Source organism: Dipodomys spectabilis, unplaced genomic scaffold (assembly GCF_019054845.1).
Source record: "Dipodomys spectabilis isolate Male_0828 unplaced genomic scaffold, ASM1905484v1 ptg000215l, whole genome shotgun sequence".
Lineage (NCBI taxonomy): Eukaryota > Metazoa > Chordata > Mammalia > Rodentia > Heteromyidae > Dipodomys > Dipodomys spectabilis.
The window spans coordinates 9,225,695-9,251,078 of record NW_024870892.1 but is presented as its reverse complement, the minus strand read 5'-3'; the positions used below and the strand labels follow the sequence as shown (position 1 = coordinate 9,251,078).

The window sequence follows — 25,384 nt, the reverse complement described above, 5'->3', positions numbered from 1 at the left end:
CCACTGTACAAATGCAAAAACTGAGACCTGGGGTGGGCCCAGGCTCCAGGCCATGGTCATTCCATTGAGGTGAAGAGCATTACTGCAACTTGGTCTCATGCAGGTCCCTGGGCCAGACAAATATTCCGTTTCCGTCTTAGATTTGGTGTCCCTACTACACTACTACACTGTTTATTTCCCAAAGGCGCTTCCGCCTCCTAGTTTATCGCAATCACCAGGTGGGCCTCGAACCCAAAACTTGCCTTGTGCTTTGTATGCCCTAGAACGGGTATGAAGAGAAAGTAGGTGCTGTGTTGGAGGTGAGCAGAGTCTGGTGGCCACACGCGTAGCCTGCTGGGATTTGTAGTCCTCGCTTTGCCTCTGTCTCGCGCACGCCCCACCCCCTAAACTAGGCTCCCGTCGTGCCCCGCGGCAATAGGCGGGCCGGTTGCTAGGACTTGGTGAAGCGGAGCGCTCGGGCCGGTGTCCCTCAGGTGGGCTGGCGCCTGGGGACCGGGTTCTCTCAGCACAGGTTTCCGCAAAAGAGGAACTGGAGTAATGACGGTGGTCTAGACGTTGGCGGAGTGTGGGACTGTCAGGGGTCATGTTGGGCCCGGCCAGGCTCGCGCAGGTCCCGAGTGGGTGGGCGGGCGGGCGGGCGGGCAGGCATGCATGTGGGCGGGTGTCCGCGCGTGCGTGCGCAAGCTGGCAATACTACTGCGTTTGCGCATTAGGCTGCAAGATTCCCCCCCCCCCCGCCCCAATTTCCTAACTCGTCGCATATTTGCGCATGCACATAATATGCGTTTGGGTCCGGAGACCCCGTACGGCAGGCTAGCTTCCGGGATATCCTTCGTCGGTAGGTGGGGGCCAGTCCCCTACTTCCTGGTTGCTTGTTTACTTAGCTTCTGATCGTGGTGTGTGTTTTCCATCAGCAGTTTTTCTTTCTTTTTTGCTTTCTTTCTCTCTCCCTCCTTCCCCCCCTCTTTTTCTCTTTCTCTCTTTTTTGTTTTGTTTTTGTTGGTCGTGGAGCCTGAACTCTGGGCCTGGGTGCTGTCCCTCAGCTCTTCAGCTCAAGGCTAGCGCTCCAGCACTTGAGCCGCAGCACCACTTCCAGCTTTTTCTGCTTATGTGGTGCTGAGGAATCGAACCCAGGGCCTCAGGCATGCAAAGCAAGCACTCTACCCCTGAGCCACCTTCCCAGCCCCAGCAGTTTTTCTTTAGGCATTGGTCCCACTTTTTTTTCGGTTGGTCGTGGGCTTGATCTCAGGGCCTGGGCGCTGTCCACAGCTCAAGGCTAGTGCCCTACCACTTGGGACTACAGGTCTACTTTGTTTTTTTGGTGGTTAATTGGAGATTAGACTCACAGACTTTCCTGCCTGGGCTGGCTTTGAACTGTGACTCCTCAGTAGCTAGGATTATAGGCGTGAACCACCAGCATCTGGATGAAGTTTGAATTTTATTGACACCAAAAGTGGTCTTGTTACAAGGCGAGTGTTTCAATTTTTTTTTTTTTTTTGCGGGGGGGGGGGGGGGGGAGGGGGGGGGGGAGGGTCCGGTTGTGGGGCCTGAACTCTGGGCCTGAGCGCTGTCCCTCAGCTCTTCAGCTCAAGGCTAGCGCTCTACCACTTGAGCCACAGTGCCACTTCTGGCTTTTTTCTTTTTGCTTACGTAGTGCTGAGGAATTGAACCCAGGGCCTCATTGCATGCAAGGCAAGCGCTCTACCACTGAGCCACCTTCCCAGCCCCAGTGTTTCAATATTTGAGCCAGGCTCCCACCCAGTTTTGCTTTAGTTTCGTTTATCAGCTAGGGTCTTTCATTTTTGTCTGGATGAACCTGAGAATTAAAAAAAGACCCTTCTACTTCCTCCCACACAGTAATTACAGGCCTAGCCCACCATGCCTGGCCCATCAAATATTTTTAACAATATTTTGAAGATTGCATGAAACATACTAAAACACACTATTCACTTATGCCAAATTCATAGTAGTTTTTTTGGCCTTTTTTTTTCTTCCTGTCGTGGGGCTTGAACTCTGGGCCTGAGTGCTGTCCCTCAGTTCTTCAGCTCAAGGCTAGCGCTCTACCACTTGAGCTACAATACCACTTCCAGTTTTCTGGTAGTTTATTGTAGATAAGAGTCTCACGGACTTACCTGCCCAGGCTGGCTTTGAACCGTGCTCCTCAGATCTCAGCCTCCTGAGTAGCTAGGACTATAGGCGTGAGCCACTGGTGCCCGGCTTGACTTTGTTTTATATGGTGAGTCTACTCACCTGGGAAGCATATATGGGCCCTCCTCCACTCAGCTTGGAAACTACATTTGAAATAAACATTCCCCTGGGTGAGGTGTCATGAGACTGAACATTGGCTGATCCTTCTACTCAGGTTCCTTGTCAGGCTTTGCCTGCCTTTCTTGCCTAGGTATAGATTCATTGCCTCTGGTAGCCTTTATGTGGACTTTCCCATGGAGCTATGGGGCTCTTTTGTGGAGTTATTTGAGTGTAGCTCAGGACAATGCCTAGATTAGTATGTATTCTGGCCCTTTCTGCTTATGCTTCCAAGCCTGACTGGTCAGATTGCCACGAGGTTGGAAGTGAGGCTAGAGAGGATCAACTGGTGCCTAACATGTCCCAGCTAGGGACTGTAGAGCTGGATGGAACCTCCAGTGTCCTATATGCTTTCTGATTGGGCACATGTAGGGCCAAAGCTCTGACTGTTTTGGATTCCTCATCAGTGGGTAAGAGGAGGCCGCCTAGCGTAGCACTCACCAGAAATTTCACCATGCATGTTCACCCACCCTGAACAAATGCCAAAACCATATTAGGTTTAAAATGTGAATCCAGGGGCTGGGAAGGTGGCTCAGTGGTAGAGTGCTTGTCTTGCATGCATGAGACCCTGGGTTCTATTCCTCAGCACCACATAAGCAGAAAAAGCGGGAAGTGGCACTGTGGCTCAAGTGGTAGAACGCTGACCTTGAGCTGAAGAGCTGAGGGACAGTGCCCAAGCCCAGAGTTCAGGCCCCAGAGTCAAAAAAAAAAAAAAAAAAATGTGGATCCATTTCTGCAGGACCCCAGGCCTATAGTCCATTGTTCCTCTGGGATCTAATTAAGGGAAAGTTCCTAGCCTCTTGTCCAGCTTAGACCCTTTGGCCCTGCAACAGGTAGAGGAGTTACTGTTGAGCCCACTTATCCTGGACAGCCATCGCAACAGTAAACCCAGAAGGAGCTTTCTTCCCTGTGGGTCTCCATGACTTTAGTTGCTCTCCTCCCAACCCCCAGAAGTTAGAAGCCCAGGTATCTGGTTCTGATGGCATCCTTCTTTCTTTCTCTCATTTTGTTCTGTTTTTTTTCATCAGTCAGAAATTGTAGTCTTGGGGACAAATGAGACTATGTTTGGCTTTTACCCTGTACACAGTGGAGCTTTTGTGGCCTAGGCAGGCCATGCAAGCCAAAAGAATTGGCGTGTGGTTCAGGGAATCCAGAGGGCACCATGACCCTCTTAGGGGCCCTGTTTGCCATGGGGCCTCAGGCAGCTGCAGCTATGGTGGCACCAGGCCCTTCAGGCATGCTAGACACCACCCACACTTCCCAGTCTCACTGTTCTCCACTGCACATATGTGTTTGCCTGATCACCAATAAGTAGGGTAAGCTGTCTGTGGCAGGCCTCCCTGTGCTCGCCCAGTAGGATAGACTGATGTCTGAATCTGTCACCAAGGGATGCCTGGCAGCCAAAGTGGAGTGCAGCCTATGGTTGTAAAATGATTAGCGCACTCTTGTCCTCAGGGAAGGACTAGGGCTGGTCACTCCAAGATACGGCTGTGTTTGAGACCAACCAGAACAACTCTTATACTGTAGTTCAGTGTCATCTAAGCAACAGATATTCTTTGGTTCTTTAGCTATTTTTCCATGCTGAGCAATCAAACTGAGGGCCTAATATAGTACACTTTTAGAAGCTACTTTTTAAAAAAAGTACAGCAAGAAGGGTTGAAATTCATCTTTATAATATGCCTTAGTTAATTTAAAACATGTTACACATACACACATACACACACACACATACTCCCCCCCCCCCCCCCACACACACCTTCGGTTGTAGGGCTTGAACTCTGGGCCTGAGTGCTGTCCCTGAGCTCTTCAGCTCAAGGTGGGGGCTCTACCACTTAAGCCACAGTGCCACTTTCAGTTTTTCTGGTATTAATTGGAGATAAGAGTCTCATGGACTTTCCTGTCAAGGCTGGCTTTGAACCTCGATCCTCAGATCTCAGCTTCCTGAGTAACTGGGATTACAGGTGTGAGCCACCAGTGCCCAGTAATCAATCAATCAATCTTTCTTTCTTTCCTTCCTTCCTTCCTTCCTTCCTTCCTCTCTTCCTCTCTCTCTCTCTCTCTCTCTCTGTCGGTCTTTCTTTTTTTGTCAGTTTTGGGGCTGAACTCTGGGCCTGGGCGTTGTCTCTCAGCTCTTCAGCTCAAGGCTAGCGCTCTACCACTTGAGCCACAGTGCCACTTCCGGCTTTTTTCTGCTTATGTGATGCTGAGGAATTGAACCAGGGCCTCATACATGTGAGGTTAAGCACTCTACTTCTGAGCCAACTTCCCAGCCAGTCCCCCTCCCTTTTCTTTTGGGTCCGGTGGTGGGGCCTGAACCTGGGCCTGGGCGCTGTCCCTCAGCTCTTCAGCTAGCACTCTACCACTTGAGCCACAGCACCTCTTCTGGCTTTTTTTTTTTTTTTTCTGCTTATGTGGTGCTGAGGAATGGAACCCAGGGCCTCAAGCATGCAAAGTGAGCACTCTACGACTGAGCCACCTTCCCAGCCCCTTTTTTTTTTGTCTCTTCTTTTTTGTGATACTTGGGATGGCCTTAGGGCTTGCATATGCTGTCAGCACACTATCACAAAGGTATACCCATTGCCCTCATTTTAATATGTAACTGTTTTTTTTTGTTTTTTTTGCCGGTCCTGGGGCTTGAACTCAGGGCCTGAGCACTGTCCCTGAGCTTCTTTTGCTCAAGGCTAGCATTCCATCACTTCTGGCTTTTTGTGTTTATGCGGTGCTGAGGAATCCAACCGAGGACTTCATGCATGCTAGAGGCAAGCACTCTACCACTAAGCCACATTCCTAGCTTTATAGTTTTTTGTTTTTGTTTTTATTTTTTTTAATTCACAGAAAGCTAGACACTAAGCCAGGTGCTGGTGGCTCACGCCTGTAATCCTACTCAGGAGGCTGAGATCTGAGGATGACCATTCAAAGCCAGCCTGGACAGGAAAGGCCGTGAAACTTATCTGCAGTAAACCAACAGAAAACTGATGCTGTGGCTCAAGTGGTAGAGTGCTAGCCTTTAGCTAAAGAGCTGAGGGACCGCACTCAGGACCAGAGTTCAAGCCCCATGACTGACAAAAAGAAAAAGCAAGTCAGGCACTAATGGTTTACTGCTGTAATTGTAGCTATTCAGGGGGCTAAGATCTGAGGATCAGGGTTTGAAGTCACCCAGGGCAAGAAAGTGTGTGAGACTTTTCTTTTTCTTTTTTGTTTATGTGGTGCTGAGGAATTCAACCCAGGGCCTCATGCATTCAAGGCAAGCACTCTACCACTGAGCCACCTTCTCAACCCGTGTGTGAAACTCTTATCTCCAACGAAACACCAAAGTAAGTTGGAAGTGGAGCTGTGGCTCAAGAGGTAGAGCGTTAGACTTGAGCAAAAAAGCTCAGGGACAGTGCCCAGGCTTTGAGTTCAAGCCCCAGGACTGGGGGGCATGTGGGTGCCACACACACACACACACACACTCTCTCTCTCTCTCTCTCTCTCTCTCTCTCTCTCTCTCACAGGACTGTTTATGTTCTGTTTTGTTTTTCTATTTGTTGGTCGTGGCGCCTGAACTCTGGGCCTGGGCTTTGTCCCTCAGCTCTTTAGCTCAAGGCTAGGCTCTACTTCTTGAGCCACAGCGCCACTTCTGTTTTTTTTCATGTGGTGCTGAGGAATCGAACCTAGGGCCTCATGCATGCAAGGCAAGCACTCTACCACTGAGCCACCTTCCCATCCCCAGGATTGTATATGTTCTTTTGTGTGTGTGTGTGTGTGTTGAGGGGCTTAAACTCACCATCTGGGTGCTCAAGGCTAGCCACAACACCACTTCCATTTTCTTCTTTCTCTTTCTCTTCTCTCTCTCTTTCTTTCTTTCTTTTTCTTTCTTTCTCTTTCTTTCGTTTTCTTCCTTCCCTCTCCTTCTCTCCCCTCCCCTCCTCTCCCTTCTCTTCTCTTCTCTTTTTTCTTGGAGATAAGAGTCTCAGACTCGGGCCTGGGAAGTTGGCTAGGTAGTAGAGCGCTTGCCTTGCATGCCTGAGGCCCTGGGTTCGATTCCTCAGCACCACATAAGCAAAAAGAAAAAAAGCCGGAAGTGGCGCTGTGGCTCAAGTGGTAGAGCGCTAACCTTGAGCTGAAGAGCTGAGGGACAGCGCTCAGGCCCAGAGTTCAGGCCCTCACGACCGGACCCCCCCCCCCAAAAAAAAAAAAAGAGTCTCAGACTGCTGCCCAGTCTGTTCAAACTGAGATCCTCAGATCTCAGCCTCCTAAGTAGCTAGGATAATAGGCGTGTGCCACAGGTGCCCAGCTTAACATTTGAAGTCTCTGAAACTGAGTGTTTAGTCACTGCCCAGGAGAGGAAGTGTTGATAAGGTTTTGGAAGGGCAGTTTCTTCTCATGATTTTGTAATATGTGCAGTATTAACTGCTCGCTCTGGGGCCATTTTGATACCTTGGCCTCTGTCTGGAGGGTCTCTGTCCAAGTGTTATCCTGATCCTGGGTCTAGGACATTGGAAATGTTTCAATTGTCTAGCTCCTGGGCTGTGATTTGGGATTGTATTTTCATTTTACTTTACTTTTTTGAGAGTAAGAACCTGCCCAGACTGGGTTGAACCCCTGAGCTCAAATGATTCTCCTGCCTCAGCCTCCAGACCTAATGGGCTCCTTTTTGTGGGAAGTCAGCTGGGAGCAGATGTGGACCTGGAAGGTGTTGGGGATAGAGAAGCATGGCTGTGAGCAGGTATCTTCAGGATGACCAGTGGATCAATGCCCCAGGCCAGGGATTGGGAAGCTAGAGGCACTGTCCTTCATTGTTGCCCAAGTGAAAATTCTCCCAACGGGGCTGCCTGTTCCCTACAAGCCTGAATCCCTGTTACCTCCCTCCTACACCCTGGCTGCCTATAAGCCTGGAAGCAGAAGAGGGCCTCAAGTTCTCAGGGATAAGAACGAGGGGCACCTGGCCAGCACTGCTCCTCTCTTTATTCATCTCTACTTTGAGGATGATGGTGGCAGCGATGATGTCAGGTCCAGCTTTGCAAGGCAGGGCCAGGAGCCTTGGCAGAAGGGGCAGGTGGAGTGGATAGGCAGATCTCCAGGTTAGGCCAGCCCACAGCAACCATGCCCTCCAGGGCCTCTAGGGTGGGGCAGAAGGTAGGAGAGTCTTGGGGGTCAGGTGCACCTGACCACTATAGTGCAAGGATAAGGGGAAGGATAGGAAGCATGGGCTTCCTGTAGGAGAAGGGACTGCATTTAGGGGTGGGGAGGCAATGTTTTCTCGCCTTTCTTCTGTCTAGCCTTTTGTAGTTCTGGCTGGTGAGTCTTTTATAGACACTGTGTGGAAAAGGGCATTTATTTTGGGTCATGAGCAGACACTGCATTATTCTGGTACGTAGCCCCATATCCAAACCTGGTGTGTTCATTTTCTGTCATTATGTAACTCCTGAAAATTTAGTAGCTTAAGTGATGTCTGTCCATTAGCCTGTGGACACAGTATGACTGAATCCACTCATGGAGGTCTTACCTGTTGGAGGCCAAGGCTTGGCAGGGGCTGCTTTTTCATATAGGCTCAACTAGTGGGGGTCTACTCACAACACTGTTAGCAGATTTCAGATTCAGTTCCTCCTGCTATAGGACCAAAGGCTCTGAAGCTGGCCTCAGCCTGCCAGCAGCTCATCTGGCTTCTGGAGATATAGGTGTATCCTAGCACTGGTGTGTGTGCAGAGTGGTGACTGTTTGGAATTCCATAGTATGATGGTTGTGGATCTCTATACGTCTACTGAATACTTCCTTAAAAGTGATGCTGTTATGTTGCATGCTTAGAGTCCCAGTGGAAACACTAAGATCAGGAAGATGTCAAGTTCCAGGTCAGTTTAGACTAGAAAACAAGAACCTGTCTCAAAAAACAAAGATATGTTTCTGATAGCACATGAATTTCATTTTGTTTTGTTTTGTTTTGTTTTTTAAAGAGCTAAATGGATGTTTAGACTCTGCACACCAAGAGTTAGTAGGATGTGAGCAAGATTGTGACTGGTGATGTGCAGACCCTGGGCTGGAGCTCTCTGAATGAGCCTCCAAATTCAGCATGCTCAGCCTCATAGAGCCTCCAGGAACTGACTCCTCTAGCTCACCCAGGCCTACCAAAGCTCATGGACAGTGCTCTACTCCAATCTCTGTTTCCACAGTCAGAGCCTTATTGAGGATGGAACCTGCCCTGGGCCTCACAGAACTACATGGCCATGAGAAGACTGACAACCTGGAGCCAGAGCCAGTGCCCTGGCAAGCCGTCCCAGTCCTATCTGAGCAGCAGTCCAGGGATGTGGAGCTGGTGCTGGCCTATGCTGCACCTGTTCTTGACAAACGCCAGACCTCACGCCTCCTCAAGGAGATATCAGCTGTCTACCCACTGCCTGCACAGCCGCACCTCAAGCGGGTGCGGCCCAGCCGGGATGCCAGTGGCTCCCATGCCCTGGAGATGTTGCTGTGCCTGGCAGGGCCAGCTGCGGGCACACGCTCACTGGCCGAGCTCCTCCCGAAGCCGGCTGTGGACCCTCAGGGCCTGGGGCCACCCTTCCTGGTACCTGTGCCTGCCCGGCCACCCTTGACTAGGGATCAATTTGAGGAAGCTAGGATCCACTGGCCCACATCCTTCCATGAGGACAAGCAAGTGACCAGTGCCCTGGCTGGACAGCTCTTCTCAGCACAGGAGCGGGCTGCAATGCAGAGGCACATGGAGCAGGCCATACGGGCAGCGCAGCAGGCATTGGCTCGGGGCCTGCAAGCTGTGGGTGCTGTTGTGGTGGACCCAGCCACAGGCAGAGTACTAGCCACAGGCCACGACTGTAGCCAGGTGGCCAGCCCCCTGCTGCATGCTGTCATGGTGTGCATCGATCTCGTGGCCCAGGGCCAGGGCCGTGGCACCTATGACTTCAAGCCCTACCCAGCCTGCTCCTTCACCCCTGCAACTGCCATTCTTAAGGGCCCCCAAGCAGGCCGTGTACGCAAGCTGGATGAGGACAAAGAAGAGGATGGCCTTCCCTATGTGTGCACTGGCTATGATCTCTATGTCACCCGGGAGCCCTGCGCCATGTGTGCCATGGCCCTCGTGCATTCCCGCATCCAGCGGGTCTTTTATGGGGCACCTTCACCTGACGGTGCCTTGGGCACTCGCTTCCGCATCCACGCCCAACCCGACCTCAACCACCGCTTCCAGGTATTCCGAGGTGTCCTTGAAGATCAGTGCAGCAGGCTGGACCCTGACACATAGGCTTAGTGCCCATCCACTTCCACAACTTGCTCTACTGCTGGCCAATCTCAGCATCTGAGATTCCAGAGGCTTCATCCTATCTCCATTAGAAATGCCACCACACTTCTGCAGCTCTGGGACTGAGTTCTGTTCTCTATTTCAGTCTCTGTGGTCCTTCATGACTGTGCCAGGAAACAGCAATGGCATATGAAAATAAACTACCCCCAAACCAAGCTTCTGTCTGGATAGAGGTGCCTGTCACAGTAGCTGGGGTATTGGGGCTGGAACAGGAAGGAAACCCCCTGAGCAGATTGTGATCAGGGATATAGTGTATGTCCTGAGGCAGAGGAGGCCCAGGTGGCACTCTGCGTTCCTTGAGTCTGGAAGGTTCTATGTGTGTTTGGATACAGGTCAGTCTGGGGACATCTTACCAAAAGGCTTCTTTGGGCCATTCCATTCACTGTCTTTCATAAGTTGTAATGAGGACTTCAAAAGGGGCCAGCACAAGTTCATAGGATAGAGGGCTGGAACTGCTGTTTGTGCTGGACTCAGAGTAGGTGCCTGATGCCTCGCTACTTGGTGCTGCAGGAGCCTCTATATTATTGCCCTGAAGGAATCCCTGGCCTCATGGGACCCCACAGTGTCCAGGACACTGGGACTGACTGAGCCTGCCCCATCTCCAGAAAGGGTGGGCTATGCTGGTGCTGGATGGAGGTCTGTGGTACTAGAGTGGAGGTGGCTAGAAGGAGACAGGAACCACAGTCCCAGACATGAAAGGAAGTGCGGGCCTTGGGCTGCCTGTCTTCCACACAGGTTCTTCCTGTATTAGGCAGGGTTAGGATCTTTCCTTAAGGATGTGCTTACTGTCCTGGGCAAGCAACTGAAAAAAGGTGCCTGATAGGAAGTGGCTGAGAGGCCAAGAAGTAGAGTATCCCATGCTGAGACCCTGAGGGTCTGAAGGCTAGTGGCTTTGAGCAAGATGGTCTGGACAAAGTTGGTATTCTTTTCCTTTATTTTTTTCTTCTCTCTTTTTTTTTTTTTGTCGGTCATGGGGCTTGAACTCTGGGCTTGGGTGCTGTCCTTGCGTTCTTCAGCTCAAGGTGAGTGCTCTACTGCTTGAGCTACAGTGCTGCTTCCGGTTTTCTAGTGGTTTTTATTGAAGATAAGAGTCTCATGGGCTTTCCTGCCTGGGCTGCCTTTGAACCGTGATCCTCAGAACTCAGCCTCCTGAGTAGCTAGGATTACAGGTGTGAGCCACCGGCGCCCAGCTGAAAGTTGGTATCTTTTTTTTTTTTTTTTTTGGTCCAGTAGTGAGGCCTGAACTGTAGGTCTGGGTGCTGTCCCTCAGCTCTTCATCTCAAAGCTGGCGTTCTACCACTTGAGCCACAGCACCACTTCTGACTTTTTTTCTTTTTGCGTATGTGGTGCTGATGAATTGAACCCAGGGCCTCATGCATGCAAGGCAAGGGCTCTACCACTGAGCCACGTTCCCAGCCCTGAAAGTTGGTATTCTTGAAAGCTTTATACCTGTACTGGGGAGAGCCAGTTCCCTGCCCCAGTGCCTGCCCCTCATACTGGCCTGGCAACTTTACCTTCCAGGACTCAGAAAGCTGGCTTGGGAATAGGGCTACTCTGACAGGAGCTGTGGTTACCACTCAGGCTATGTCAGGATTCATGGCTCTGTGGATCGAGGGTAACAACTGCAGCCCAGAGGTCATAGGACATAACCTAAGGTCACAGCAATAAGTTTGATCTCAGTTCTCAAGGACTCAGTGGGAAGTAGGGCCTCACAGGGGTCAGGAGGTACTTGGAACAATCTTACACCACACGCAGAAGTTGGGGTGGGGGGCTGTGAATGTGGCTTAGTGGTAGAATGCTTGCCAAGCATGCATGAAGACCTGAGTTCTATTTCTCAGTACCACATAAGCAGAAAAAGCCGGAAGTGACGCTGTGGCTCAGGTGGCAGAGTGCTAGCCTTGAGCACAGAGAGGCTCAGGGACAGAGCCCAGGTCCTGAGTTCAAGCCCCAAGACCAGCAAAAACAATAAATAAATAAAAATTAAAAAAATTCTTAGGGTGGGATGGAAGCACCAGGACCCAGCCTGACCTGTCCCATCTTGCCAGCACCAGCTAGCACTCACACAAGTAGCGGGGCTCTGAGGGGAAGTAACACTAGCCTCATTTACTGTGAGATACCAGCGGAGGCAGTAGCTGACCTTGGCCTTTCTACTGGGCTCTGTGTGTGTGTGTGTGTTTGTGTATGTGTGTGCACATGTGCAGCAGTACAGTCTTAAACTCAGGATGGTCCTGGTTCTTAGCTTTTTTGCTTAAGGCTGGCACCTTACCACTTGACTCACAGTTCCACTTTGGCTTTTTGCTGGTTAATTGGAGATAAGAGTCTCTTGGGTTTGTCTGCCTGGGCTAGCTTTGAACTTCAATCCTCACATCTCAGCCTCTTGAGTTGCTAGGATTGTACAAACATAAGCCACCAGCAATTGTTTGTTCATTTGTTTTAGTTGTGAGGCTTGAACTCGGCCTAGGCACTGTCCCTGAGCTCTTTTGTTCAAGGCTAGTGCTATACCACTTTGAGCCACAATGCCACTTCCAGTATTTGAGTGATTAGTTGGATTTTAGCCAGTGCCTGGCTTTTTTTTTTTTAATTTCTAATATGGCAATTTGAACTCAGGGCCTCACATTCTATCTCAGCTGTTTTACTCACAGCTAATACTCTACCACTTGACCATGCTTCTAGACTGGCATCTTGCTGGCTAATTAATTGGAGCTGGAATCTCACATAATTTTTTTTTTTTGTCGGGCATGGGGCTTGAACTCTGGGCTTGGGCACTGTCCCTGTGCTCTTCAGCTCAAGGTGAGTGTTCTACCGCTTGAGCCACAGTGCCACTTCCAGTTTTCTAGTGGTTTATTAGAGATAAGAGTCTCATGGACTTTACCGCCCGGGCTGGCTTTGAACCGAGATTCTCAGATCTCAGCCTCCTGAGTAGCTAGGATTACAGGCGTGAGCCACTGGTGCCCAGCTTCTCACAGAATTTTCTACTGGGCTGCCTCTGACTCAGTCTTCTTATCTCACCCTCTTGAGTTACTAGGATAACAGCCATCAGCAAGCAGCCTGACGGGGCTTTTGGTCATGATGGATGCCCTACTTAGGACCCAGGCTACAAGTGGGCATCTGATCACCTGTGGCTATGGGGTTCCTGACATCCTGTTTCCTTTCAGGTGGCTGCAGCCTTCAGCCAGGGTGACCAGATCAGCCAGAGCAGAAATGTCAGGTAAGTCCCACCAGGAAGGCCATGGAAGCAAGGAGTCTGCTCTTCTCTAGGACATGGCCCCCAGTGGGAGTGATGTAAGCAGCTTCTATATGAGACCATGGTTTCAGCTAGTACCTCACCTCACCCCTGGAGCCTGCAACAGGGCTTTCTGCCTTATTGCACCTTGGGCAGCTGTGCGGTGCAGACATGCCCACCTGCAAAGCTGCCATGTCCACAGTGGCAGAGTCACATGGTCACCTTCATTTATACCAAAAATGAGTGAAGCAGCCAGGTGCCATGGCTCATGCCTGTAATCCTAGCTATTAGAGGTTGAAATCTGAAGATTGCAATTCAGAGTCAGTCCAGGCAGGAAAGTCTGAGAGATTCTTATCTCCAATTAATTACCAAAACCAGCCAGAAGTTGAGTTGTGGCTCAAGTTGGTAAGTGCCAGACTTGAGTGGAAAAAGCTCCCAATCCTTGAGTTCAAGCCTCAAAATTGATCAGAAAAACCAAAAACAAGTGAAGCAGTCCTTGGAGGTTCATCTGCAGCTCCTACCTCCCATCATCTCCCTGCTGGTCTCTCCACTCCTAGACCTATTATGGTGCACTCACTTCAGGAATCTATATTGTGCATGCCCCCTGCCTGATGGCCGCCTCAGAGTCTGGACTCCCTTATCTGTGCTGCAGTCCTGCAGTGCACACAGACCTGGAGTACTTGAGCAGGTCTCACACTGTACCTTTTTTTTTTTGCTAGTCCTGGGGCTTGAACTCAGGGCCTGGGCACTATTCCTGAGCTTCCTTTACTCAAAGCTAGCACTCTGCCACTTGAGCCACAATGTCACTTCCAGTTTTCTGGTAGTTAATTGGAGATAAAGAGTCTCACTTTGCTGTGTAGACTGGCTTTGAACTGCTATCTTCAGATTTCAGCTTCCTGAGTAGTTAGAATTATAGGCATGGGTACTGTCCTTGAGGTTTTTCCCTCAAGGCTAGCGTTCTATCACTTTTACCCATAGTGCCACTTCTGGTTTTTTGGTAATTAAGTGGAGATAAGAATCGCATGAGGGCTGGGATGGTGGCTCAGTGGTAAAGTGCCTTGTATGCATGAGGTCCTAGGTTTGATGCCTCAGAACCACATAAGCAGAAAAAGCTGGAAGTGGCACTGTGGCTCAAGTGGTAGAGCGCTAGCCTTGAGCTGAAGAGCTGAGGGACAGCGCCCAGGCCCAGAGTTCAGGCCCCACAACCAACAAAAAAACAAAACAAAAACAAAGAATCTCATGAGTCAGGCACCCCATGGCTCACGTCTAATCCTAGCGACTCAGGAGGCTGAGATCTGAGGATCAAGGTTCAAAGCCAGACCAGACAGGAAAGTCCATGAGACTTATCTCCAATAAACCACTCAGAAAACTGGAAGTGGTGCTGTGGCTCAAGTGGTAGAGCACTAGCCTTGAGCTGAAGAGCTGAGAGACAATGCCCAAGCCCAGAGTTCAAGCCCCACGACCAACAACAACAAATAAAAAAGTCTCATGGACTTTCCTCTCTAGACTGGCTTTGCACCAGATCTCAGCCTCCTGAATAGCTAGGATTACAGATGTGAGCCACTGACATGTGGCTCATAAGAAATTTTTTTGTTGTTGGTCATGGGGCTGGAACTTTGTTCCAGGGGGTCAGATGCTTGACATGGAGACTTCTTGGGCTAGAGCCCAGCTGTGGTAGGGCAGGTGATTTATAGTTCTTTCTTTCTTTCTTTCTTTATTTCTTTATTTTTTGCCCATTGTGGGGCCTGAACTCTGGGCCTGGGCGCTGTCCCTGAGCTCTTCAGCTCAAGGCTAGTGCTCTACCACTTGAGCCACAGTGCCACTTCCAGCTTTTTCTGCTTCTGTGGTGCTGAGGCAACGAACCCAGGGCCTAATGCATGCAAGGCAAGCACTCTACCACTGAACCACCTTCCCAGCTCAATTTATGGTTCTAGGGGGATCCTCCACCAGCTTGGAACAGACAAAGATGTCCTGACATGCTTTGGACAGAATGTGATCATGTGACCTGTGGCTTTTTTCCTTCCTTAGGGAAGGAGAACAACTTTCCACCTTTGCCCAAGTTCATCCCGCTGAAACCATGTTTCTACCAGGACTTTTCTGATGAGATTCCCATTGAGCACCAGGTCTTAGTGAAGAGGATCTACCGCCTTTGGATATGTAAGCCCTAGGGCTGTAGGCACCAACTAGTAGCTGGCGGGGAGTCTAAACTGTGTGTCTTTTGTGGAAAAGCTGCTGTCGCAATGTAGCACTGTGCAGTGTGGACGTGGCAACTGGGGCAACTGGGGACAGCAGCCTTCCCTGAGGGCCTGAGTGGCCTGCCAGGAATCCCCTTGTCCCTGCATCCTAAGCCTGGCCTGCTAGTATGGATTGCCCCAGCTCATCTCTAATGTGTGAAAGTCCTTAGGCCAGAGAGGTGGGTACCCAACCCAGTGCCCCGTCTCTCTATCCTGCTTAGTCTACCCCACCCTTCTCTTTCCTCCCCTCCAGTTTACTGTACCACCCTTGGGGTCAACCTCATCGCCTGTCTGGTCTGGTGGATTTGTGGTGGTTCTGGAGTCAACTTTGGCCTGGCCTTCCTCTGGCTGCTGCTCTTTACCCCATGTGGCTATGTGTGCTGGTTCCGACCAGCCTACAAAGCCTTTCGGTAAGTTAGCTGCTTGGACGAGCCAGCTTATATCCAGGTTGCTCCCTGCAGGCATCTCTGGACATCTCTGCTGCTGAAGATCTTACTTAGTGTTAGGGTGACTGCCCACCCAACTGTGGTCTGGTTTCTGTTACCAGTTCTCCCCCACCAGAGCCGAGCCTGGTGCCAGCTGCCTAGAATGGTCCTGGTATTCATTGGGCTTTAGTGAAGTGAACAACATCTCTTCCTCCTTTTTTTTTTTTTTTTTTTTTGTGGATTGTTGGTCTTGAACTCTTTTGTAGATTGTTGGTCTTGAGCTCTTCAGCTCAAGGCTAATGCTCTACCACTTGAGCCACAGTGCCACTTCCAGTTTTCTGGTGGTTAATTGGAGTCTCATGGACTTTCTGCCCAGGCTGTCTTTGAACCATGATCCTCAGATCTCAGCCTCCTGAGTAGCTAGAATTACAGGCGTAGATTACAGGTGTAAGCCACTGGCACCCAGCTTCTTCCTTCCTTTGTGGAAGTTTATATTGGAGTCAGCAAACTAGAGCCCATAGGCCAAATCTTTTTTGTTTTTGTTTTTATTGCTTGTGGGGCTTGAACTCGGCCTGGGCACTGTCCCTGAGCTCATCAGCTCAAGACTAGTGCTCTGCTACTTGAGCCGTAGCGCCACTTATGGTCTTCATGGACTTTCCTGCCCAGGCTGGCTTTGTACCAGATCTCAGCCTTCTGAATAGCTAGAATTACAGGTGTGAGCTACTGCTACCCAGTGAAATATTCTTTTCTTTCTTCTCTCTCTCTCTCTCTTTTTTTTTGTCAATTATGTCGTTTGAACTCTTGGCCTGGGTGCTGGCCCTGAGCTCTTCAGCTCCAGGCTAGTGCTCTACTACCTGAGTCACAGTGCTACTTCGTTTTCTGGTGGTTAATTGGAGGTAAGAGTGTCATGGACTTTCCTGCCCAGTCTGACTTCAAACTGCAATCCTCGGATCTCAGTCTCCTGAGTAGCTAGGATTACAGGTGTGACCCAATGGTGCCTGGTTAAAATATTACTTCTTAAAGCAACAGAAGTGTCAAGTGTCACCATCACAGCAGTGTTTTTTGTCCCTTTGTAGAGCCGACAGCTCCTTTAATTTCATGCTGTTTTTCTTCATCTTTGGAGCTCAGTTCATCCTGACTGCCATCCAGACAATTGGCTTCGTAGGCTGGGGCACATGGTAAGTTCTGAACACTCTAAGTGTTGTGTGGTACATTGTGTTGTGTATGTGTCAATCAGATATGTTGTGTGCTGTTACAAAGGCACCCCAAGTACATGGGAACTCAGGTAACAGTATCCTGTAGTCTTTTTTTTTTTTTTTTTTTTGGTCTGTTGTGGGGCTTGAACTCTGGGCTTGGGTACTATCCCTCAGCTCTTCAGCTCAAGACGAACCCTCTACCAGTCGAGCTACAATGCCACTTCTGGTTTTCTAGTGGTTTATTGGAGATAAGAGTCTCATAGACTTTCCTGCCTGGATTGGCTTTGAACTGTGATCCTCAGATCTCAGCCTCCTGAATAGCTAGGATTACAGGCATGAGCCACCGGTGCCCGGCTCCTGTAGTCTCCAGAGAGGCTCTGGTCCAATGAATTGGGTGGTGTCTGCTCCCTGTGGTAACTGGCTGCTGGCATCATCTCTCTTTCTCTCTATTTTTTTTTTCTTTTTTTGCCAGTTGTGAGGCTTGAACTATGGGCCTGGGTGCTGTCCTTGAGCTCCTTTTACTCAAGGCTAAAACTCTACCACTTGAGCCACAGAACGAACCACTTCTAGCTTTTTCTGTGATTTAATTGGAGTTAAGAGTCTCACAGGCTGGGTGCTGGTGTCTCAAGCCTGTAATCCTAGCCACTCCAGAGGCTGAGATCTGATTATGGTTCAAAGTAAACCTAGGCAAAAAGTCCATGAGACCCTTATCTCCAATTAACCATCAAAAAGCCAGAAGTGAAGCTGTGACTCAATGGTAGAGTACTAACCTTGAGTGAAAAAAGCTCAGGGACAGCACCCAGCCCCCACCCCAAAAAACTTTTAGGCTAAATTTTAAGCTTTTTCAAAGTTAATTTTGAGAATTGAGGCACAATACTAACATTGGTGGACTTGGTGAGGCCTTATCTTAAATCTTTTGTTCTGTGATTTCCTTTTCTTTTCTCTCTCTTTTTTTCCTTGGACTTGGGGCTTGAACTCAGGGTCTGGGTGATGTCCCTGAGCTCTTTTACTCAAGGATAGAGCTCTACTACTTTGAGCTATAGCTCTACTTCTGGTTTTCTGGTGGTTATTGGAAATATGAGTCTCATGGACTTTTCTGCCCAGCTGGCTTTGAACTGTGAGCCTCAGATCTCAGCCTCCTGAGTAGCTAGGATTACAGGCATGAGCCATAGGTGCCTGGCAACTTTTTAAAAAATTATTATTTATTTACTTATTATTTAGTTGTTGTTGTTCATGGGGCTTGAATTTAGTCTGGGCACTATCCCTGAGTCTCTCTGTGCTCAAGGTTAGCACTCTACCACTTGAGCTCCAATGCCACTTCTGGCTTTTTCTGTGTATGCAGTACTGAGCATTTAAACTCAGGGTTTCATGTATGCTAGGCAAGCACTCTACCACTGAGCCACATTCCCAGACCCCTTTTTAATTTTTTAATTTTATTTTAAAGTTTGCTTTGGGCCTTTAAAAACTTTGTTATTTTTATTTTATTTTATTTTTGCCACTCTTGGGGCTTGAACTCCATGGCTCCACCGCCACTTCTGGCTTTTTTTTTTTTTTTTTTTCTTTGTTTCTTTTTTTTTGATCGGTTATGGGGTTTGAACTCTGGGCCTGAGCACTGTCCCTCAGCTCTTCAACTCAAGGCTAGTGCTCTATCCCTTGAGCCACAATGCCATTTCTGGTGTTCTGGTGGTTTATTGGAGATAAGAGTTTCTTGGCTTTTCCTGCCCAGGCTGGCTTTGAACCACAGTCCTCAGCTCTCAGCCTCCTGAGTAGCTAGTATTACAGGCATGAGCCACTGGCGCCTGGCTACTTTTGGCTTTTTCTGATAATGTGGAACTGAGGAACCGAAACTGGGGCTTTGTGCATGCATGGTAGGTGAGTACTCTATCACTAAGCCATGTTCCCAGCCCTTAAAACCTTTTTAGATGGGGCTGGGAAGGTGGCTCAGTGGTAGAGTGCTTGCCTTGCATGCCTGAGGCCCTGGGTTCGATTCCTCAGAACCACATAAGCAAAAAGAAAAAAGCCGGAAGTGGTGCTGTGGCTCAAGTGGTAGAGCACTAGCCTTGAGCTGAAGAGCTGAGGGACAGCGCCCAGGCCCAGAGTTCAGGCCCCATGACCAGACTCAAAAAAACAAACAAACAAAAAAAACCTTTTTAGAATTGTTATAAAGGAAATAATACGGAGGGGTTATGGTTATGTAAATCAAGTAAAGAGTACATTTTTGGGGCTGGAAACATGGCTTAGTGGTAGAGTACTTGCCTAGCATGCATGAAGCCCTGGGTTCGATTCCTCAGTACCACATACACAGAAAATGCCAGAAGTGGTGCTCTGGCTCAAGTGCTAGCCTTGAGCAAAAGAAACTCAGGGACAGCGCCCAGGCCTTAAGTTCAAGCTCTAGGACTGGCCAAAAAAAAGAAAGAGTACATTTTGGGGGGGAGGTGATGTCATCCCTTTATTTGCTCTCTCCTAGTTTTTCCCTCCCATCCCCACCCATAAGTTGTATAGTTCGTTTTCAACACAGTGTCTAGTGGTTACCACTGCTGCATTTATTCACCCTTCGTCCCTCCATTTCTGTGGCCCCTCTTTCCCCTCCCAAAGCCATATAAACAAGAAGTAAAGAAAACAAAGTGACAAAAAAAAACTTGTTACCATTTCCTAGAGTTCACTTTGATAAATATTTTGTATGATCAGAGTTTCATTTCAACTTCATTTTGACAAGTGAAATCTGCTGTTAGCACCCTGTTGGCACTCACACTTGCATCCTCAATGATGGTTACAGTACCACTTCATGGGGTTATTGCTCACCTGATAGTTGGTGACCCATTGCCATAGAAAGGACAAACAGGCCCTTATCTGTGGTGTGCCCAGGCCCACTTACTTTCTTGCCCCTGCAGTGGCTGGCTGGCAGTGATGGTCACATTCAAGACTAATGTTGGGGTGGCAGTGGTTATGCTGATTCCAGCTGTCATGTTCTCCCTGACGGCCGCCTTGATGGCCATTGTGATCATGAAGGTAAGTCCTCAGTCCTGGGCCACCTAGCCCTCACTGTTCCTCTCCCCTCTCCATCCCAGGTATATGAAATCAGGGATGTCTTTTCTTTGAGTCACATCAGATGTGCATACTTCATCTTTAGTAAGAAGCTGATACTCACAGGAGCTCACAAAGACTCAAATTTGGCATCTTGCGAGGCAGCCATGTGGCTCCTCTACCTGGTAGTGACAAAATCCCCACACAGAAGGACAGGGCCTGAGAGTAAACTACATCATCTGTACTGGAAGTCTAGACCTAGGAACCCCTAGATCCACAAGTGCCCAAGCACAATGGATAAACCTGGCAGCCTTCTGAACATACAGCCTCAGGCCTGCCTAAGGGGTGACTCTCCCTCCTCATCTCCCTCAGGGACAGAGAAATGAGCCTTTAGTAGCCAGGTGACAGGATAGAGGCAGATCCTGCTGGAAGGTTAGTATGCAGCTGAGCTGATAACAGAGAATATGGAATTAAAAAACAGAAGACCTTGCCAGGTACCAGTGGCTCATGCCTGTAATCATAGTACTCAGGAGGCTGAGATCTGAGGATTGAGATTCAAAGCCAGCCCAGGCAAGAAAGTCTGTGAGACTCTTTTATCTGCCCAGGCCCAGAGTTCAAGACCCATGACTGACAAAAAACAAAACAACCCCCCCCCAGAAGACCTATAACCCTAGCTACTCAGGAGGCTGAGATCTAAGCATGAGTTTGAAGCAACTCCGGGCAGGAAAGTCTATGAGATTCTTATGTCCAATTAACCAGCAGAAAGCTGGGAGTGTGGCTTAAACAATAGAACACTAGCTTTGAATGAAAAAACTCAGAGATAAGCTGGGTGCCTGCTTATGTCTGTAATCCTAGCTACTCAGAATGCTGAGATTGCAGTTTGAAGCCAGCCTGGGCAGGGAAGTCTGTGAGACTTTTTGTTGTTATTGTTGGTCATAGGGCTTGAACTCTGGGCTTAGCCACTGTCCCTGAGCTCTTCAGCTCAAGACAAGCGCTGTACCACTTGAGCCACAGTGCCACTTCTGGCTTTCTGGTGGTTTATTGGAGATTAAGAGTCTCACAGGGGCTGGGAAGGTGGCTTAGTGGTAGAGCACTTGCCTTGCATGCTTGAGGCCCTGGGTTTGATTCCTCAGCACCACATAAGCAAAAAGAAAAAAGCTGGAAGTGGCACTGTGGCTCAAGTGGTAGAGCGCTAGTCTTGAGCTGAAGAGCTGAGGGACAGTGCCCAGGCCCAGAGTTGAGGCCCCACGACCGGATCCAAAAAAAAAAAAAAAAGAGTCTCACAGACTTTCCTTGCTTGTGCTGTCTTTGAACCGTGATCCTCAGATGTGAACCTCCTGAGTAGCTAGGATTATAGGTGTGAGCCACTGGGCCCGGCTTGTGAGACTCTTTATCTCCAATTAACTACCCCAAAACTGGAAGTGACACTGTGGCCCAAAGTGGTAGAGCACTAGCTTTGAATAAAAAAGCTTAGAGACAGCCCAAACCCTGAGTTCAAGCCCTAGGAGTGACATGCACATGTGTGTGCATGAACACACACACACATGTACATAGTTAAGCTGGCCACTTGTGCCTCATGACGGTAATCCTGGCTACTTAGGAGCCTGTGATCTGAGGATCACTGTTCAAAACCAGCCTTCCAGCAAAGTCCTTGAAACACTTATCTCCGATTTTAACTAGCAAAAGCCAAAAGTGAAGCTGTGGCTCAAGTGGTAGAGTGTCAGCCTTGAGCCAAAAAGCCAAAGAAAATCTTGAGGCCTTGAGTTCAAGCCTAGTACTAGCACAAACAAACCAAAAGACCTATGTGTTTTGTGGTACTGAGGGTGACCCAGAGCCTTATGCATGCTGGGAAGTTTCTAGAAATACATGGCTCAGGAGCATGATCAGAAGGTAGCCTGCACAGCCTCTAGTCAGCAGGGAGCCGAGTCTTGAGTCACAGCCCAGAGGCAAGGAGGATCCATGACCTAATGCTCCCAGGTGAGGCAGCCAGTGCTTTCCCTCAGTAAGTTCATTCTCCCTATCTGGGCCCCCCTCCAAGAGGCTTCATGAGATCATCATCCCTGAGTGCCCAGAGCTACTCCACAGAGCATGACTTTCAGGTGAGGGACATATGATAGGCGATCAAGTCTCCAGAGTCCAATGTGTGATCACCATCTCATAGCTTAGGCTTGGTCATGAAAGTAATGGCAGAGAACATATGAACAGGACTAGGCCTCAAATTGGCCAGTTGGACCAGCCTTTGTCTTTGAAAGGAGAACCTGTGGCCAGAGCCGGGTGTGTCTGACAGAATCAGGAGAGTGGGGGGAGGGGGGTAGGAGGGAGAGGGAGGCCTCCATGTGCCCATAAAGGCTCCATTCTTTTCTCCAGTTCCTACCAGAACCTCAGACACCAAAGTGCTGGATTTGCCTTATCTGTACTGTTGCTCTGAAGCTGTAATCCACTGTGGGTTTATTGGACTTGGTTACAGCTCCGTGCATTTCTAAGGCACCAGGTTCACTGTCAGTGCTGCAAAAACTCTACCAATGTGCTTAATGGACACCCTAGGTATAGCTGGTGCTTACTGATCACAACTGAGCCTGAGCCTCTTAGAAGCTTACTTTGGTCACACCCTCAATTTTCCTTTTTTTTTTTTTTTTGATTGGTTGTGGGGCTTGAACTCTGGGCCTGGGAGCTGTCCTTCAGCTCTTCAGCTCAAGGACAGCACTCTACCACTTGAGCCACAGCACCACTTCCAGTTTTCTAGTGGTTTATTGGAGATAACAGTCTCATGGATTTTCCTACCCAGGCTGGCTTTGAACTGTGATCCTCAGGCACTGGTGGCTCACGCCTGTAATCCTAACTACTCAGGAGGCTGAGATCTGAGGATTACGGTTCAAAGCCAGCCTGGGTAGGAAAGTCCATGAGACTGTTATCTCCAATAAACCACTAGAAAACCAGAAGTGCCACTGTGGCTCAAGTGGTAGAGCACTCACCTTGAGCTGAAGAGCTGAAGGACAGCACCTAGGCCCACAGTTCAAGTCCCACAACCGACAAAAAATAATAATTTTACAAGGGGGCTGGGAAGGTGGCTCAGTGACAGAGTGCTTGCCTTGCATGCATGAGGACCTGGGTTCAATTCCTCAGTACCATATAAGCAGAAAAAGCTGGAAGTGGTGCTGTGGCTCAAGTGGTAGAGCTTTCATATTAAGCTGAAAAGCTCAGGGTCAGTGCCCAGGCCCAGATTTCAGGCCCCACAACTGACCAAAAAAAAAAAAAAATCTCACAAGGAACTGACACTATCTCTCAAGTGGTAGAGTGCTCGCCTTGAGCTGAAGAGCTGAGGGACAGTGCCCAAGCAAGCCCAGAGTTCAAGCCCTAGAAGGGACAAAAAAAAAAAGAAGGGTTGCAAGAATTTCCTACCTGGGTTACTGGGCTGGGCTAGCTTTGAACTATGATCTACAGATCTCAGCCTCCTAAGTAGGATTAAAGGCATAAACCATAGACATCCATAACTGTTGCCCTTTTATTTTCTGAAAATATCCCCACCTTCCACACTTCTGTGACATGTTCTCTGTGATCTGGGCTGTTGAGGTGACAATACTATTTGCTCATGTCTCTGAGTGGCAACCTGAGACAGCTCAGTGGTTGATGGGAATGGAGCCCTGGACGTGGGTGGTACCCCCACACTGGTTATGTGGCAGCATAGCGACATGTCCCAGGGGAGTGGTGCATGTGTCCGTAGGGAAGCTGTCAAGTTCTAGTATGTCTTATTTTATGAGAGATCCATACTCTGTTGTAGCAAGACCATGTTCCCACACACTAGCGTTTGTGGGCCAGGAACAAGAAAGCCAATTCTGTTGTGTTGTATCTCTGTCATATTCATGAGCCAGCTGATTTTTTTGGTCGTGGGGTTTGAACTCTGGGCCTGGATGCTGTCCCTCAGCTCTTCAGCTCAAGGCAAGTGTTCTACCACTTGAGCCACAGTGCCACTTCCAGTTGCCTGGTGGTTTATTGGAGATAAGAGTCTCATGGACTTTCCTGCCAAGGCTGCCTTTGAACAGTAGATCCTCAGATCTCAGCCTCCTGAGTAGCTAGAATTACAGGCGAGAGCCACTGGCACCCAGCTCAGCTAATTTTTCTTATATCTCCTCTTTTGTCCTCCTATCCTGCAGGTGCACAGGATCTATCGAGGGGCTGGTGGAAGCTTCCAGAAGGCACAGACAGAGTGGAGCATGGGCACCTGGCGAAATCCACCATCACGGGAGGCCCAATACAACAACTTCTCGGGGAATAGCTTGCCAGAATACCCCACTGTGCCCAACTACCCAGCCAGTGGTAGCCACTGGCCTTAGAAGGAGCTTGCTAGGCCTGTTGCCACCTGCCTCTTCCACCCTGTCCACGTCTGCCACCTGCCCTTGGAAATATGAGGCCTGAAACACTATCCCAGTAGGCTGGAACTGTTACCATGCCAGGGCCCAGGGACCTGTGGTCATCTCATTCCTGTGTGTGGACCTGTCACAAGCACTACTGAATGGCTGTCAGCTTATTGCCCCTGAGAATGTGTGGCCACTCATCATGTGACAGCCACAGCCTTTGTTTCCAGGTCAGGTGAGGCCAACTCACCAGGGCCCAGGTGAAGAATACCATAGGCTGAATACCCCCGTGGGCCTGGGCCTAAGTTCCACATCTCAACCTCCACCTGCATTACCAGAGCAGGTGCCCTCAATTGGCTTGGAAGGGGTCTGATGGTTAGGTTCTTGGGCCACTGTGACTGCCAGGCCTAGTCCTCCATGTGCCATTCTGGACAGTCCCACACGGGATAGTGGGAGGCAAGTTTACTCATCACCAAGAACACATGTTTCTCCCTGTCTGTCCATCCATCCAGCCTTCCTGGATGGATGGACAGGCATTCTGGAATTTACTGTTCTGCCTAGCTCTGGCAGGTGGCTTTCCTCTCCTCAAATCATAGAGCCAGGTGAAACCTCCATTTGCATCCCAGAAGCCAGCCCCATCCTTTTGGTGGAGGTAGGGTCCTGACTGTGAGGAGAGCCCCGTGTCTCTGAATACTCGTGCTGCCTCTGCCAGCCACCAACAGTGGCTGGGAACCTGGGGCTTCTGCTTTGACAGGATGGAGGAGCCTTCCTCCTGTGTGTATTGCAAGGAGCAGAGCCTGGCTCTCAGGAGAGACTCAAGGATGGCACACACAAGGGCCAGGGACAGATAGGTGCCTTAGAAAGGAATCTAACAATTGACACTATTTCCCCATTCTCCTGACTCCCTTCTGGAGATGTATCAGGGGAGTGGCCACAGTACCTTTGGGCCCAAAACTTGAGGCTTCTGTGCCGCTGGCCAACCCTTCATGGCAACAAGGTCACTGCCCTCAGCACCTAGTTGCACCCCACCCCTGAGGACTGGGGTCTTGGACCTTTGCCAAATTGCCCAAGTGCTTCTCCGGCCCCAGTGCACCTGAGCATGGCTCTTAAGAGTATGGTGGCAACTCATCAAGCTGCAGGTTCCAGCCCAGGCTTTGGGCTTTCACTGGTGCCCAGCTAAATCTCCTGCCCATGGAAGTGCCACTTTACACCTGAGGCTGCTTCAGCCTCCTTACTGCACCAGGGCCAGCTGTAGGAGAGCCTTCTGTGTGTACATCCTTACATGTGTATTCTACTACCTGAGAATATTCTGGAAATAAATCCTCTTTCTGCATCAGA

At 49.5% G+C, this 25,384-nt stretch overlaps 2 protein-coding genes across 8 annotated transcripts; both read left to right on the top strand.

The window, feature by feature from the left end:
• Positions 1–407: 407 nt before the first annotated feature.
• On the top strand, positions 408–25,384 carry Scamp4 (secretory carrier membrane protein 4). 4 transcript variants are annotated; one of them, XM_042697285.1, is made up of 7 exons: positions 408–473; positions 12,748–12,800; positions 14,844–14,972; positions 15,303–15,459; positions 16,551–16,652; positions 19,562–19,679; positions 23,846–25,384. In XM_042697285.1, exons 2-7 carry the CDS (start codon positions 12,794–12,796, stop codon positions 24,023–24,025), a joined length of 693 nt encoding a protein of 230 aa, XP_042553219.1. In that variant the 5' UTR covers positions 408–473; positions 12,748–12,793; the 3' UTR covers positions 24,026–25,384. The 4 variants fall into 4 exon arrangements, with proteins under 4 accessions (XP_042553219.1, XP_042553222.1, XP_042553221.1 ...); XM_042697288.1 differs by having other exon boundaries at positions 438–481; XM_042697287.1 differs by lacking the exon at positions 408–473 and adding an exon at positions 799–838.
• Positions 409–9,747, top strand: Adat3 (adenosine deaminase tRNA specific 3). 4 transcript variants are annotated; one of them, XM_042697281.1, is made up of 2 exons: positions 409–473; positions 8,238–9,747. In XM_042697281.1, the coding sequence occupies exon 2, from the start codon at positions 8,354–8,356 to the stop codon at positions 9,533–9,535; it is 1,182 nt and encodes a 393-aa protein (XP_042553215.1). In that variant the 5' UTR covers positions 409–473; positions 8,238–8,353; the 3' UTR covers positions 9,536–9,747. The 4 variants fall into 4 exon arrangements, with proteins under 4 accessions (XP_042553215.1, XP_042553217.1, XP_042553216.1 ...); XM_042697283.1 differs by lacking the exon at positions 409–473 and adding an exon at positions 771–838; XM_042697282.1 differs by lacking the exon at positions 409–473 and adding an exon at positions 5,588–5,618.

Coding starts and splice junctions, on each gene's coding strand:
- Adat3 (XM_042697281.1), top strand. CDS start 8,354: ATGCTCAGCCTCATAGAGCCTCCAGGAACTGACTCCTCTAGCTCACCC.
- Scamp4 (XM_042697285.1), top strand. Junction 14,973..15,302: donor GATCTACCGCCTTTGGATAT/GTAAGCCCTAGG, acceptor CCTCCCCTCCAG/TTTACTGTACCACCCTTGGG. Junction 19,680..23,845: donor TGGCCATTGTGATCATGAAG/GTAAGTCCTCAG, acceptor CCTATCCTGCAG/GTGCACAGGATCTATCGAGG.